The 14,651-nt window shown below is 50.4% G+C and overlaps 2 protein-coding genes across 5 annotated transcripts; both read left to right on the top strand.

Annotated features, from left to right (window-relative positions):
- The first annotated feature begins 3,108 nt into the window (after positions 1 to 3,108).
- On the top strand, positions 3,109 to 4,230 carry GPR173 (G protein-coupled receptor 173). Its single transcript, XM_006922946.1, has one exon. It carries the CDS (start codon positions 3,109 to 3,111, stop codon positions 4,228 to 4,230), a length of 1,122 nt encoding a protein of 373 aa, XP_006923008.1.
- A 4,161-nt stretch (positions 4,231 to 8,391) lies between these two features.
- TSPYL2 (TSPY like 2) lies at positions 8,392 to 14,645 on the top strand. Of its 4 annotated transcripts, none has more exons than XM_025040549.1 (8): positions 8,392 to 9,376; positions 10,639 to 10,716; positions 10,834 to 10,945; positions 11,036 to 11,181; positions 11,323 to 11,420; positions 11,712 to 12,475; positions 13,346 to 13,395; positions 14,131 to 14,645. In XM_025040549.1, the coding sequence occupies exons 1-8, from the start codon at positions 8,555 to 8,557 to the stop codon at positions 14,413 to 14,415; spliced, it is 2,355 nt and encodes a 784-aa protein (XP_024896317.1). In that variant the 5' UTR covers positions 8,392 to 8,554; the 3' UTR covers positions 14,416 to 14,645. The 4 variants fall into 4 exon arrangements, with proteins under 4 accessions (XP_024896317.1, XP_024896318.1, XP_024896319.1 ...); XM_025040550.1 differs by having other exon boundaries at positions 8,393 to 9,376; positions 11,724 to 12,475; XM_025040551.1 differs by lacking the exon at positions 13,346 to 13,395 and having other exon boundaries at positions 8,393 to 9,376; positions 14,131 to 14,423.
- The last annotated feature ends 6 nt before the right edge of the window (positions 14,646 to 14,651 follow it).

Genomic DNA, 14,651 nt, shown 5'->3' with positions numbered 1-14,651 from the left:
TCAGTAGGCTATGTGTCTGTGAGCATGTAGGTGTCTGTGACACAGGTCTAAGGGTGGCTGATAAGGTGCGTGTATTGAGTGCATGCTCCCACATCCTTAGCCTCGGATAGGCCTAGGCTGTGGCTGCCAGTCTGTGCTCAAAGAACCCTCTTCTCACTTATTTATACAGTCACTTTAGCTTTCCAGGCAACACTAAGGTTTTGTGTTTTTTTGCTACTATTGTTTTTTAGTTAGTTTTTTTTTTTTAATGTTTATTTTTGTTTGCACCAAGACTCTGGGCTACACACAATCCACCTTCTTGGTCTTAGTGTGTCTCTCTGTGTCTCCCTCTATCTCCGTCTTTATTTCTGCCTCTGTCTGTCTGTCTATGCCTCTGTCTCCATCCCCTCTCTTTATCTATATTTATATCTTTCTCTCTTTCCTGGCGTTATCCCTCCCCTTCTGTCTCAGCTAACACTTACCATACACTTACAACATGTCAGGCACTGTGCAAAGCATACCATACACAATACTTCATCTAAGTGTCTGGGAGAACACTTGTTATTCCCAGTGCTTCGGGAAGATCCGTAAAGTCCACCAATATGCCCAAACTCCTCTTGTGAAATTATTAACAAAACAAAGCAAAGTGCTCTAAATGAAATGGCCTCCCTTTGTCTCTCTCTCTCTCTCTCTCTCCCCCTGCTCCCTCTCTCTTCCCTAGATCCCCTTCCCTCCTCTATCTCTGTCTGCCTCTCTCCTTCTATCTCCTTCTGTATCGATCTGTGTGTGTCTCTCTGACTCCTGACTCCCTCTTACATTTAATTTCTCTGTCTCTATCACTTTCCCCCTGCATCCCTTCAAGGCTAAGAAGTGTGCGTGTATGTGTGTATACACATTAACACACATCTAGCTGTCTGTCAGCTGGTCCACAGTTATGGGGGAGCTATCAGGCCCTGGGGGCCAGCTGAAAGGGGCCCACCAATCCCACTTCTCTTGAGCTCCTGCCCCGGAAACTTTTTATGACCTACTGGCACCGGCTCTGAGACTTCAGGGTGCCATGTACAGGCTGCTCTTTCAGCAAAACTCTATCTGGATGCCTCCAGGCAGCCCTCCCTGAGCCACCAGCTCATTTAGTCCCTCAGCCAATTGATTGACAGCTTTGGACTGAGGGCCTACCATGTGCTATGCACCACTCTTCTAGAGGAGAGTATATGAGTCTACAAGCCCCGCCCTGTGGAGCTTTTGTTCTCACAGGGAGAGGCAGGCAATAAACCAAGTTTCAAAAGTAAATTATACAGTGCATTAAAAGAGATAAATTCTAGGAAAATAAATAAAGCAGGGCAAAGGGCACGGGGTGCTCTTATTTCTCAGCTGGATTACTGCAGGAGTCTCCTAGGTAGTCTCCCTACTTCCACCTTTGCCACCATGGTCCATGCTCCTCACAGCAGCAAGTAGGATCCTGTTCAATCCTGGATCATATCACATCTCACCTCTGCTCATGGCTCCCGTCTCACTCAGGGTAAAAGTCAAAGTGCTATGTGATCTGGCCTTGCCACCTTTCTGACCTCGCCTCCTACCACTTTCCTCTTGCTTACTCTGTTCCACCCACAGTGAACTCCTTGCACTTCCGCAAACGCTCCATGTGCGGTCCCACCTCAGGGCCTTTGCTTCGGCTGTTGCCTCTGCCTGAACCTCTCTTCTGGGGGAAGTCCATGGCTCACTCTCTCACCTTTTTCAGATCTTTGCTCAGATGACACCTCTGTGAAGCCTTCTCTGTCTACCTCATCTGAGATTGCACCTCGCCCACCTCTAACACTTCCTATCCCCCTTCCCTCCATTTTTTATTTTTTATTTTTTAGGAACTTATCATTATCTGACCTATGTATCTCTATTATTTAGAATATGAGTTCTACAAGGGCAGGGATCTTTATCTGTCTGGTTTACAACTGTATTTCCAGTGCCTGGCAAACAACAGATACTCAATAAATAGTTTTCAGTGAATGAATACACACAGCGTACTTACATCTTTATATTTACATGTACTCCCCACTCCCCACTTTTATCTCACTTAAAATAAAAACCTAAGTTTTCATCATGGTCTGCAGCTCTTCACAACCTGGCCCCAGACACTTCTGTGACCTCGCCTTCTACCACCGTCTCTCTTATCTGCCCCATTCCAACCACACTGGTTCTCCCTCTGTTCCTTGAGCAGGCTAAGCACATTCCTGATCATGAATAAAGAAACCTATTTAATGAGTGACTACCAGTATTAACAAAGAAAACATGAAATAGAATAGAAACTAATAGGGATACGGTTTTCAGACATAGATTCAGTACTATTTTGTGAAACTTTAGCTTGGCTGTATGTGCACGTGCATGTATGTTTACCAGGTCGTAAAATGTATTTCTAACTATGGGTGGCCATCAAAATAGTTTGAAGAACACAATGTTAGAACTTTGCAAAGAGGGAGAAGAGCCACACCAACATCCCCACCCCACAGAACCACCAGTGGAAGAAACAGGTAACCAAGGACATCAAGACAGATGAAGTACCCTCACCCAGTGAGGAGGGGGTAGGAGCAGCAGTGAGCCGGGGGCAGGGCCTGACACTAGCCTGGGAGCAAGTGAGGGGGGCCACATAGACACACTAACACTACCCTTTCTGTTTCTTCTTCACCTTTCCATCTCTTTCTCACTCTTTCTCTCTCTCTCTCTCTCTCTCTCTCTCCCCTCCCCCTCCCTCCTACCTCCTCTCCCTCTCCCTGTCCATCTCCTTCTCTGTCCCTCTCTCCTTCTTTCCCCTTTTCCTTGTCTCTTCAGTTCTCTCTCTTTATCACTTTTTACTCTTTCTCATACCCTCCATTTCCATCTGAATTTCTATCCATTTATATCTTTGTCACCATTTTCTGTGTCTTTGTTCTATCCTTTCACACTCTGTCTCTGTGCCTCTGTGTTTTTTCTCTCTATCTCTCTCCTGCCCTCATCTATGTGTCTCTCTGTGTCTGTGTCTCCCCCATTACCCCCATTTGCAGGTGCAGCCCAGCAGGACCACTGATGGAGCCCCACAGGGCCCATGGAGTACCCGACTGGCTGAATCCATAGGGTTGGGAGCAGCCCCTGCCCCTCATTATGGCCAACACCACTGGAGAGCCCGAGGAGGTGAGCGGCACACTGTCCCCGCCATCAGCATCAGCTTATGTGAAGTTGGTGCTGTTGGGACTGATCATGTGTGTGAGCCTGGCAGGCAATGCCATTTTGTCCCTGCTGGTGCTCAAGGAGCGTGCCCTGCACAAAGCTCCTTATTACTTTCTGCTGGACCTGTGCCTGGCTGACGGCATCCGCTCTGCCGTCTGCTTCCCCTTTGTGCTGGCTTCTGTGCGCCACGGCTCCTCATGGACCTTCAGTGCGCTCAGCTGCAAGATTGTGGCCTTTATGGCTGTGCTCTTTTGCTTCCATGCGGCCTTCATGCTGTTCTGCATCAGCGTCACCCGCTACATGGCCATCGCCCACCACCGCTTCTACGCCAAACGCATGACACTCTGGACATGCGCAGCCGTCATCTGCATGGCCTGGACCCTATCTGTGGCCATGGCCTTCCCACCCGTCTTTGACGTGGGCACCTACAAGTTTATCCGTGAGGAGGACCAGTGCATCTTTGAGCATCGCTACTTCAAGGCCAATGACACACTGGGCTTCATGCTTATGTTGGCTGTGCTCATGGCAGCCACACATGCTGTCTATGGCAAGCTGCTCCTCTTCGAGTATCGTCACCGAAAGATGAAGCCAGTGCAGATGGTGCCAGCCATCAGCCAGAACTGGACATTCCATGGCCCTGGGGCCACCGGCCAGGCTGCTGCCAACTGGATCGCTGGCTTTGGCCGTGGGCCCATGCCACCAACCCTACTGGGTATCCGGCAGAATGGGCATGCAGCCAGCCGGCGGCTGCTGGGCATGGACGAGGTCAAGGGTGAAAAGCAGCTGGGCCGCATGTTCTACGCTATCACACTGCTCTTCCTGCTCCTCTGGTCACCTTACATTGTGGCCTGCTACTGGCGAGTGTTTGTGAAAGCTTGTGCTGTGCCCCACCGTTACCTGGCCACCGCTGTTTGGATGAGCTTCGCCCAGGCTGCCGTCAACCCAATCGTCTGCTTCCTGCTCAACAAGGACCTCAAGAAGTGCCTGAGGACTCACGTCCCCTGCTGGGGCACAGGAGGTGCTCCGGCTCCCAGAGAACCCTACTGTGTCATGTGAAGCAGGCTGGTAGGCAGACAGGCAGGGAGAAGGTCAAGGCCACCATGATGGGGCCAACAGAAAGGAAGGGGCGAGGCCCCCGTACAGGAGCCTTTCTTTCCGAGTTCCAGCCCAGCTCTTCAAACCACCCAGAATCTAGTCACCTTTGCCAACACCTCCCCAGGGTTGGGGACTGGGTGCGGGATCGGGAAAGAGGTGTTTCTAGTTCTAGGGCCTGTCTCCACTGCTTCCTTTTCCATTTCTACAGTCTCCTCTCTCTCTCTCTCTCTCTCTCTCTCTCTCTCTCGGTATCTCTCTGTCTGTCTCTCTCTCTGTCTCTGTATCTCTCTCTCTCCCCCTCTCCAATTGAGAAAAAGAAAAGCAAAGCTAAAAATGCAGGTTTTTCTACTAAGAGCTGAGGAGACAGGCTTTCTTGCTTTAATGTCTCTCCTTATGACATCGTCCAGATGGGGGAAATTTTTCCTGTAAAATAGACTTTCCAGAGCTCTTCTGGTCCCCTCTGCTCCCATGCACCCTCCCCTTCCAAGTCCTTTAGCAAGGCCTGGGTGTTTAGGGAGAAATTGATCTGCTGACAGAGGGACTAAAGTGGGTGCAGGGTCCTCAGGAAGTAGGGATGTTTAATTGCTGTGTTGTGTGCAGTGATGTTTTAGGCTAACCCTGGTCCCAATCCTGGTCTCCTCTCACTTCCTATCATGTCCAAACATCCCAAGTGTTTCTTGAGCATCTGTTTGAGAAGCCAGGAGGGGAGGGAGACGGGCCCCCAGGATGGTCCCAGGCTAGGTGAAGCGCAGGATGTGAGCTGCACAAAGAGCTGGAGAGACCAGAGATTGGCTGCATTCTTTCGAGCTGCCTCTTGGATCCCTGGCCCCCAATTCTTCTTCCCGATGATGGAAAGCCACTCCAGCCCCATTAGGGCTGATGTGGGTGCCATTCTAGCAGGAACAGCCCCCAAGGAAGTCTAGGGAGAGAACTGAACTCCCCAGAGTAGCTGGATTCCAGAGCCTGGCATCAGAGAGGAATTCAGCCCCAGAATTGTCTCCTGGGTTCACGCTACTCTCCTGAAGATGAAAATTCCTTTGGGGCCTTGGTATCTCATAGTGGTATAAGCTCCAAGGCACTGTGGACTTGAGTCCATTCTTATCTGACCTCTTTTTGTCCTCCTCAAGCCTCGGGTCTCAAGCCCCTCACTAGTAGCCCTTGGCCTCTGGGCCCTCAGTCCCCTGACTTCCTTCCCCTGAACAACCCTTCTCCCCTTTCCTCCCTTCACCCTTACTTCCCCACAAAATGGAGCAGACTGCAGCCAAATTCCCCAAGTAGGGGATCTCTAGCCCCTCTCCCAGGGCAGAGTCCTCTCTAAGATCAGGTCAAAACCAATTCTTGTAGACTGAGGAGCCAAGCTGGCACTATTTTGCCTGGTCTTGCCCAGGTTCTCTGTCTCCTTCTCATTTCTTGGGGGAGGGAGAGATCTGTATTTACCTACCTTCCCTTTCCCTTCCCTATTGAAGCCCTTGTCCTAAGCTCCCGCCCTACTCCAACACAGCCCCAGAACTGGGGAAGCCTTGACCCCAGAAGAATGGGGAGGGCACTCTAGGCAGGAGAGACATTAATTAGCCTGGCTGTGTAGTGGCCCTGGAAAGGCAGGCCAGCGTGGCTGAGAGACTGGGGGTAGGGGGGGAACTTGTTCTCTCAGTGATAGTGATGGGGGTGCCTTTTCCAAGGGATGGGTTGGGAGGACCACAGGGGTAGATAGGGTACATTTAGGAGGGTTTTCCTCCATTTCTTTTTTCTAACTGCCTGGATTCACCATTGGATTTTGTAAATGGAAAACTGAAATGAACAATGCTATATTGGATGTTTTCTCTTTCTGACTGTGTGTGCGTGTGTCTCTGTGTCCTGTCTGCTTGACCACATGTGGGGAGGTATGATCGAGTGAGACTGATGTGTGTCTGTGTGACTTTGTGTGGGTAGGCACCCCTGCCTGGTACACACATATGAGCAAATGCCTGTATATGGAGACATATATGGCATACACACACACACACGCGCGCGCGCGCGCACACACACACACACACACACACGTATGCATCTAATCGAGAGGAGACAAACTAGAGTATGTGCCTGCAACAGGAATTAGAGTGGTCGGAGAGATGGAACTTGAAAACCGTATGTATGTATGTATGTAACAAGATGGTAGACTCCCATCTCATGAGATCTTCCTCCCTTGGCCCAGGCTCCCAACATGGTGGACAGGATACTTGAGAACCCCATCTCTTCCCAAAGCCCGAAGCCCCCAGGTACCACTCCCAACTCCTTTATCAGTCTCCTCTCCCAAATCCAAACAAAGTGTTCCTAAAACTGGACCACTCTGGAGAGTGGGGACTGGGAATTAGGGATCCAATTTGGAGGGAACTGATGGGGTTAAGAAATGCCCCCCATAAAGTAATGGCTTCTGGGAGGACTGCTCAGTCTGGGATAGGAGCCTTCTGAAGGGTTCGCTGTATACAGCTGAAACTTTGGTAAGCTTTGACTAAATTCAGAGAGAAGGCTGTCACAGTGGGGTGTGGGGTGGTACACAAGCCTGGGAATCTACCCAGCCAGAGTGCTCCCTGAGCACTCAGTTACTTTACTATTTATTTACTTATTCTCTCAGGTGCACAGAATTGAGTTGACCATACTCCTCAGTTCTTGGCACGCTATGTCATCATTGATCCATGCAAAGTCCTTTTCTTTTCTTTTGTTTTGTCCCCTTCATCAGCCATTCCAGATCCCATCCCCCCTCCCACATAGGCACCCACTCTCGTGTATTTAACATTTGTCATTCCGATCCACCGTTTATGTGTTTATTTACATATATGTGTATCTGTGAAAAATATATGGTGTTATTATGTTTTAATTTACATAAACAGTATTGTACTATAAATCTTGTTATGTTTCTTTTTTCACTCAACATTCTGTTTTTGAGAGATCCAGCCATGTTGCCGTATGTGGATCTAATCCAGCCATGTTGCCGTATGTGGATCTAATTCATTCTAGTGGTCCATCTTATACACATATATCACATTTTTCTTATCCATTCCTCTGCTGATGGGTTTCTAGGTTGCCTCCAGTTCACTGCTACCACAAGGCTGCAATGGGCAGTTTCTTACAACTTCTCTTTAGGGATGCTTCATTTAGAAGAGAGGAATCTTGGAGTTCAGAGAGAGGGCATGACTTGGTGAGGGTTACAAAGTGAAGAATAGACTCGGACCAAAGCCAAAACTCCACCACCATGTCTCACCGGAGACCGTCTATCTGGCCAAAAATAATCCCAAATACAATTAAAAACAGCATACACTGGGAAAAGGGAGCAGAAAGAAGGGGAAGAAGAAGTAGATGAAGAGAAAGCCCTAGAAAAGTCTAGCAGATGAACTGAATCACATCATTTTAATGACGTATAGGAAGTGTTTTTCTTTTTCTTTTTTTTTTTCTTTTTTTTTTTGCGTGATTATTTCTAGAGCCATTTTGCAGAGATAGAAAATGCCACGTCAAAACCTGGCCCCAAACCAAAGGCTCTAGGTTTCTAAATTCCAGGCTTGTTTGGGGGCAACCCGAGCCCCGAGGGGCCACAAGAGTTTCCTGCAAGGCAAAAGCCGGGGACTGGGACAGGGACAGAGGCAGAGGCAGGTGCAGGGGCAGGGTTAGGGGCAGGGGCAGATTTAAGAAGTGCGTAGTTGCCGAAGGGAGGGAAGGGGAGAAGTGGGGGAGAACAACAGCCAGGCTTTCCGATTTAATTTGAGTACGTCATGCTCAGCGCCTGCGTTTGTTTTTTTGTTTTGTTTTGTTTGGTCTTCAGAACCACTGGTACTTTTCCCATTGGATAAAACGTTGAAAGGGTGAGGGAAAGGGGCTTCTTCCCCATAGCTTTCCTCACAGCCAATTGCCCCGCAGTTTCCCTCTGGTCGTGGTGGCGGGGGGCAGGGGAACGGTGGGGAGTAAGCCGATGATTGGCGGGCCAGAGGGGAGCCAATGGGAAAATGATGAGGTGGGGTGTTGGCAAGCCGATTGCGTGAGAGCGGGCAGAGGTCGAGGGAGAGTGAGCGCCGCCGCGGCGGCCGGCAGCCAATGGCAAGGCAGAATGCGCCTCTGACGTCAGGGAAGGGACGGGACCTGGGCTCGGCGCGGGGAGTAGAGCAGTCGCTGTGGGAGGGAACGCCAGAGCGAGGCTGTGAGCGGAGCAGGTCGTGTTCGGCTCCGCGGCTCCGCTTCAGGTGTGACAGGCAGCGGCCACCCGGCTGAGAGCGATAGGACGAGCGCGGTTCCCTGAACCGGTGTGAGCGCGGTCACCATGGACCGCCCGGATGAGGGGCCTCCGGCCAAGGCCCGCCGCTTGAGCAGCTCGGAACCTCCTCGGGACGACCTGCCGCCGCCTCCGCCGCCGCCGCCTCCGCCGCCGCTAATGCGACTGCCCCTGCCTCCACCAGAGCAGCGCCCGAGGCTCCGGGAGGAAACCGAGGCGGCACAGGTGCTGGCTGACATGAGGGGGGTGGGACTGGGCCCCAGTCTGCCCCCCCCGCCGCCCTATGTCATTCTGGAGGAGGGGGGAGTCCGCGCGTACTTCACCCTGGGTTCTGGGGGTCCCGGTTGGGATCCTGCGATCGAGTCCGGGTACGGGGAGGCGCCCCCTCCCACGGAGAGCCTGGAAACATTCTCTCCTTCGGAGGCTTCTGGGGGAAGCCTGGAAATCGACATTCAGGTTACGGAGCCCAGCAGCTTTGCTGAAGGGAAGGCCCTAGAAACCTGTAGCTCAGGGGGGCGGGGGTACCAGATGTTAGCCGGTCCACAGGGGAAGGAAGAGGCCATCATCATTGTGGAAGACGACGAAGAGTATGAAAAGGAAAGTGTGAGAAAGAAGAGAAGGAGGAGGAGGAGGCGGAGGAGGAGGAAGAAGCAGAGGAATGTGAAAAAGGAAAGCAAAGAGATGAGTGCGGAGAAGATAGAGTGCATCCTGCAGGCACTGGAAAACATTCAGTTGGACCTGGAGGCGGTGAACATCAAGGCAGGCAAGGCCTTTCTCCGTCTCAAGCGCAAGTTCATCCAGATGCGAAGACCATTCCTGGAGCACAGAGACCTCATCATCCAGCATATCCCAGGCTTCTGGGTCAAAGCAGTATCCTTGTCATCTATACTCATGGGCCAGGAGCCCATGACAGTGGGGAGGTGAAGGCGGTGAGAGACAGGGTGAAAGGGTGTGGGGATGGGCCTCTATTCAAAGAACAACTAGGTTTGGTGGAGGAGGAATGGAAGGAGGGGGGCAGAACATCAGAGAAGCTGGACTAGAGATGGTGAAGAGGGGAGGGGGCACACAACATAAAAACTGGACCACAGATGGGAAAGGGGGAAGAGGAAGAACATAACGAAAAAAAATTAATCACAGTTGGTAAAAGAGGGAGGGTAATAGAGGGTGCACAGCAGAAAAATTGGACCAAAGATGGTAAAAGGAGGAGGGGAGGGGCACACAAAGAAAAACCGACTCAGAGACAGTGAAGGAGGAGGAAAAGGGCACATAGCAGAGAAATAGCCCAGAAAGGGTGCCTAACTCACACATGGCTCTGCAAGCCTAGGCCTTGAGACTAGGGAGACCTTAATCTTGGCTGGAGAGAAGTGGGCTAGGAAGGGGCCGGAGCCCCTGAAGGGTCAGGAGGAATATCTGGGAATGGAGATCAAGGAGTTAAATGAAGGAAAGAGGAGTAAGAAAATTCCATTCACTGCTAGTGATAAGTTCATCTCTGGGGGACACATTACAGACATGCAACATGTTAGGAACACATGGGTTTAACATCCCAACAGAATTACAGGGATACAAACACTTGGCACTCTCATACAGAGTATCCATGATCACAGGCCCTCAGCACCAGGGCACACAGTAGCATTTGGACACAAACTCTCAGACGTAGACATACAACATCATGTGGACACAGGCCCACAATACCCAAATATACATCATGTGACTATAGGCCCTCAGCAACCAGATACAGTATCACTTGAACATGGGCCTTCAGCCCCCAGATACAATGTCTTGTGAACACAAGCCCTCAGCACCCAGAGACACATCACATGAACATAGACCCTCAGCACCCAGACACACAGCAAATACAAACAATGGCAAGGCCACCTAATACAGAAGTTTGGTGTAGCATAAACATAGGCTCTCACTACATAGTATCACGGAAATAAAAGTATAGGTTATGTCCCATTGACCCGCTTGCTTTACACACATTACATGAACACAGAAGGAATTTTCCTGCTCCAGCCTCTCTTTTGCTCTGCCCTGCCCAGCCTGGCCTGCCTGGCCTGGCCTGGCCTGTCTGGCCTTCCCTCCCTCCTCTCAATGAACAGTCACTCCTTGACCTAAACTGCTCCCTCCATCAGTTCTTCAACCACCCCAAAATTTCAATCTTGATCAACCAACGTGATGAAGACATTTTTCGTTATTTGACCAATCTGCAGGTCAGGCCAAAGAAACTTTACTGGGACTGGGCAAGGAATCTGGTCCTTGGATGGAGGGGGTTAAGGGGAGGGGCTATGGTGTGGTGGGGATTCCATCATTACCCCCACCATGAGCAGGTACAGGATCTCAGACATATCTCCATGGGCTACAAAATGAAGCTGTACTTCCAGACAAACCCCTACTTTACAAACATGGTGATTGTCAAGGAGTTCCAGTGCAACCGCTCAGGTAAGAGGCAGTCCCAGGGCAAATGCATGGGAACCCCCACACACACTTACCCTTGTCCAGTGCCCTCTGCATAGCCTCCTTTTCCCCTAGGCCGGCTGGTGTCTCACTCCACCCCAATCCGCTGGCATCGGGGCCAGGAACCCCAGGCCGACCAGCACAGGAACCAGGACACCAACCACAGCTTCTTCAGCTGGTTCTCAAACCACAGCCTCCCAGAGGCCAACAGGATTGCTGAGGTGGAGCGCCCCCCCCCCCGCCCCCCAGCATCACCAGAGAAAGCCTTACTAGGCTTGCCTCTGGGTACCTGGGGAATTGGGAGTGTGCTCTGGGGCTCGTACTAATAGCTCTGTTCTTTATTCTCCTCTCTCTTTCAACAGATTATCAAGAATGACCTGTGGGTTAATCCTCTGCGCTACTACATGATGGGAGAAGGGGGCTACAGGGCAAACAGAAAGAAGCAAGAAAAGGAAGAAAGGTAATGGGGGTTGGAGGCTGAGTGGTGGTTTGTTAGTGTCACACCAGATTTATAGAGCCAAAAGAGACCTTTGAGATAATTTAGTCCAATATGTTTTACAACTGGGGAACGATGCCCATAAGTGGGATGTGATTGGCTTGAGGCCACACAGTCAGGGGCAGAAATGGGACTCTCCCCACCCTAGCTTCATCTTTAGGAGCTGTTATAGCTTACTGCCTCCCCAGTTACTTACCACCTTTCAGTGTCTGTCTTGGGTACACCACCTCCCACCAACCCTATATTCAACTCCAGACTTTCCTACAGTAAAAACAGAGATGAATGTGAGGTGGTGATCGTGGAAGACTCTGATGACTATCATTTAATGGAAGACATTATTGGCGAGACCTCAGACAGTGATGTTATCACCGACAATGAGACCATTCATGACATCAAGATCTCTGACTTCATGGAGACCACCGACTGCTTTGAGACCACTGACAATGAGATAACTGATATCAGCGAGAGCCTCTGTGACAGTGAGAGCCCAGACCACAATGAGACCACCGATGAGAGCCCTGATGACAACGAAACCACTGATAGCAATGAGAGCGATGATGACAACAATGAGAATCCTGATGACAACAATGAGAACCCCAATTACAACAGTGAGAACCCTGAGGACAACACTGATGACAATGAAGAGAACAGTGATGACAACGATGAAAACACTGATGGTGACAACAAGGACCCCAGTGTTGATGATGAGAATCCCAAAGATAGCAGCCACTGCAACAACCAAGACAGCAGTGACAGTGACAACGAAGGAGACGAGGCCAGTGATGATGAAGATAACGATGGTAATGAAGGCGACAGTGAAGGCAGTGATGATGACGGCAATGAAGGTGACAATGAAGGCAGCGATGATGATGACAGAGACATTGATGACTATGAGAATGACTTTGAAGACCCTGACAAGGATCAGGATAACAGCAACAACGTGGATGACTATGAAGATGAGGTAGAGAACATCTTTGAAGAAGAATCATCAGTGGAGGAAGAGGAGGGCAGTGAGGAAGGTGAGCTAGACCCCCTCTTGACTTCTCTCCTTTCTCTTCTTTTAGAGAAAGGTGGCAAACATCAGAGTATCAAGGCATGAGCACAATCTGCTCTTGTGGAGAAAAGAGAAAAAGCATTCCTTGCAACTTTTAAAACAAAACAGTGCCAGGGAACATTTACAAATGTAACAAAACCAAAGAAACATTTCAGTTCTAGGAAGTGTTGGAGACAGATAGGATGTAACAGAGCAAAAGACAAGGAAGAGATAGGAGACAGTGGGTGGAAAACTAAGGACTGGTTCACACAGAGAGGGGGAAAAGTAGCAGATACATTGTAATTCAGCATACTCTGTATCCAGCCCTAGACTTCTGGGAACTCCCAGGCCTGTTTCGGGAGCTGGGGGTGAAGTGAACATTGTGCTCTGTGAGCCCAGAGTAGGAAGCAGTTAATTCTACCTCAAGAGTGGGGGAAGGGGAGAACTAGAGAAAGGAAGTGACATTTGAATTGGAAGCGGCATTCGTCTTTATTATGGAACATTCTCAGTGGAAGGGATCACATGAACAAGGACCTGGAAGGGTGAAAATGCATGGTATGTTGCACAGTTTCCCAAATTGTCTTCTGAGGACCCTTCACCAGTTCTGAAAGCTGCTTCTCATGAAAAGGTTCAGTGGTTAAATATGTTAGGGAAATACTGCGTACAGTTATAGCTTCATGTATAGTCACAAGTACATTAGCACCTTAAGAAACCTACTTAAACTTTGTGGAACCCAGCATTTCCCAAACTTCTTAACCACAGAAGCCATTGTTCACTGTTCACCAAAGAATGCATTTTGGGGAGTGCATGTGGGGTTTGAGGGAAGAGGCAATATTAAGGTTTTGTTCTGGCCTAGATGACTGGCTAAAGAAGATGCAATTTCCTAGGATGGAGAACTGCATGGTGGTGAGATTGGTGGGATGCAGGGAGAAACAGTTTGAAGGGCTTGTTAAACATAAGGCAGGCCTCTGGGGGAGGTGGAAGGAGCAGTAGGACCAACCACTCCTGGGGGTTTTGGCCATGGGGGTCCCTGGAAAACTTCCATTGAGGGCAGGAGAACAAGGAAGGAGGCATTGAATGAGTAGACTCAGTCTAGACATTTTCAGGTAGAGTAGGGAAACTGAGGGAGTTCCTGGCCCCATAGACACCCACTGGATGGCTTCTCTTTCAGAAGAGAGGCAGAGCCATCTGCCGGCCGTAGGGTGAGAGTGGGACGGGGGAATTGGGCTCAAGAAAAACAGGCCTGTTTGGGGAGAAAGAGGGAGGGAGCTGCCTCAGAATGAATACCTTTATTCAGCCGATGTCAGAGCTCAGAGCTCGGGAAGAGACACACTGATGTATACAGGGGGAGAAAAAGCTACTTTCAGAGATGTATCAGTTTTGATGGTATAGAATCAGGGAGCCCACCCTACCTTTCAGTGCTTCCCTCCCACTCCTCTTCTGGGCTTTCTGGCGTGCGTGCGTGCGCGCACGCGCACACACACACACACACACACACACACACACACACACGATGCTGCTTGTTGCAAGCAGAGGTACATAGCCAGTGGTCCCAGGCCCCCAATAGCCCTGGTTATGGACTCTGTACCTATCTAACCACCACCCTCCATTTTCTGGTCCTTGCCTCTCACCTCTGTGCAGGCAGCGAGCAAGGAGGTGAGGACGGTGATGATGAGGAAGGAAGCGAGGAGGAGGAAGGAATCGAAGACTCTGAAGACACCGACATGGAGGTGCTTCAGGTCCAAAATGCTTGGACCAACCCGGGGAAGAGAGGCAACACTGGATAAACAAATGGTCTCACCCTTGCCCTTGTCGGGGCTGCCTCTCTGTATTCTCCCTCTGCCCCTTTTGCCCTCCCCCACAGCTAGGGCCTTGAAGCCCCATATTGCACTTCTGGGGGGTGACCAACTTCGTACACGGGTTTAAAGTTTATTTTTATGGTTCAGTAATTGCAGAGTTCTTATTTTGCGGGGAGGGAAAGGGGGATTCCCCCTTCCTTTTGGCCCTCTTCCCCCGCAGGCTTCTGTGTGCTGCTATGTATTTATTGTGATGCCTTGATCAGGGCCCCTCTATCCTCCTCCTCGTGCTGTATGGAGTGGACACCCTTGATCCCGAAGCGGGGAGGGCCGCTGTGGCCTTGGGGGGCTCTGCTGCCACCCCAT

Source organism: Pteropus alecto, unplaced genomic scaffold (assembly GCF_000325575.1).
Source record: "Pteropus alecto unplaced genomic scaffold, ASM32557v1 scaffold159, whole genome shotgun sequence".
Taxonomy (NCBI): Eukaryota; Metazoa; Chordata; class Mammalia; order Chiroptera; family Pteropodidae; genus Pteropus; species Pteropus alecto.
This window is presented reverse-complemented; position numbering and strand designations above follow the sequence as displayed.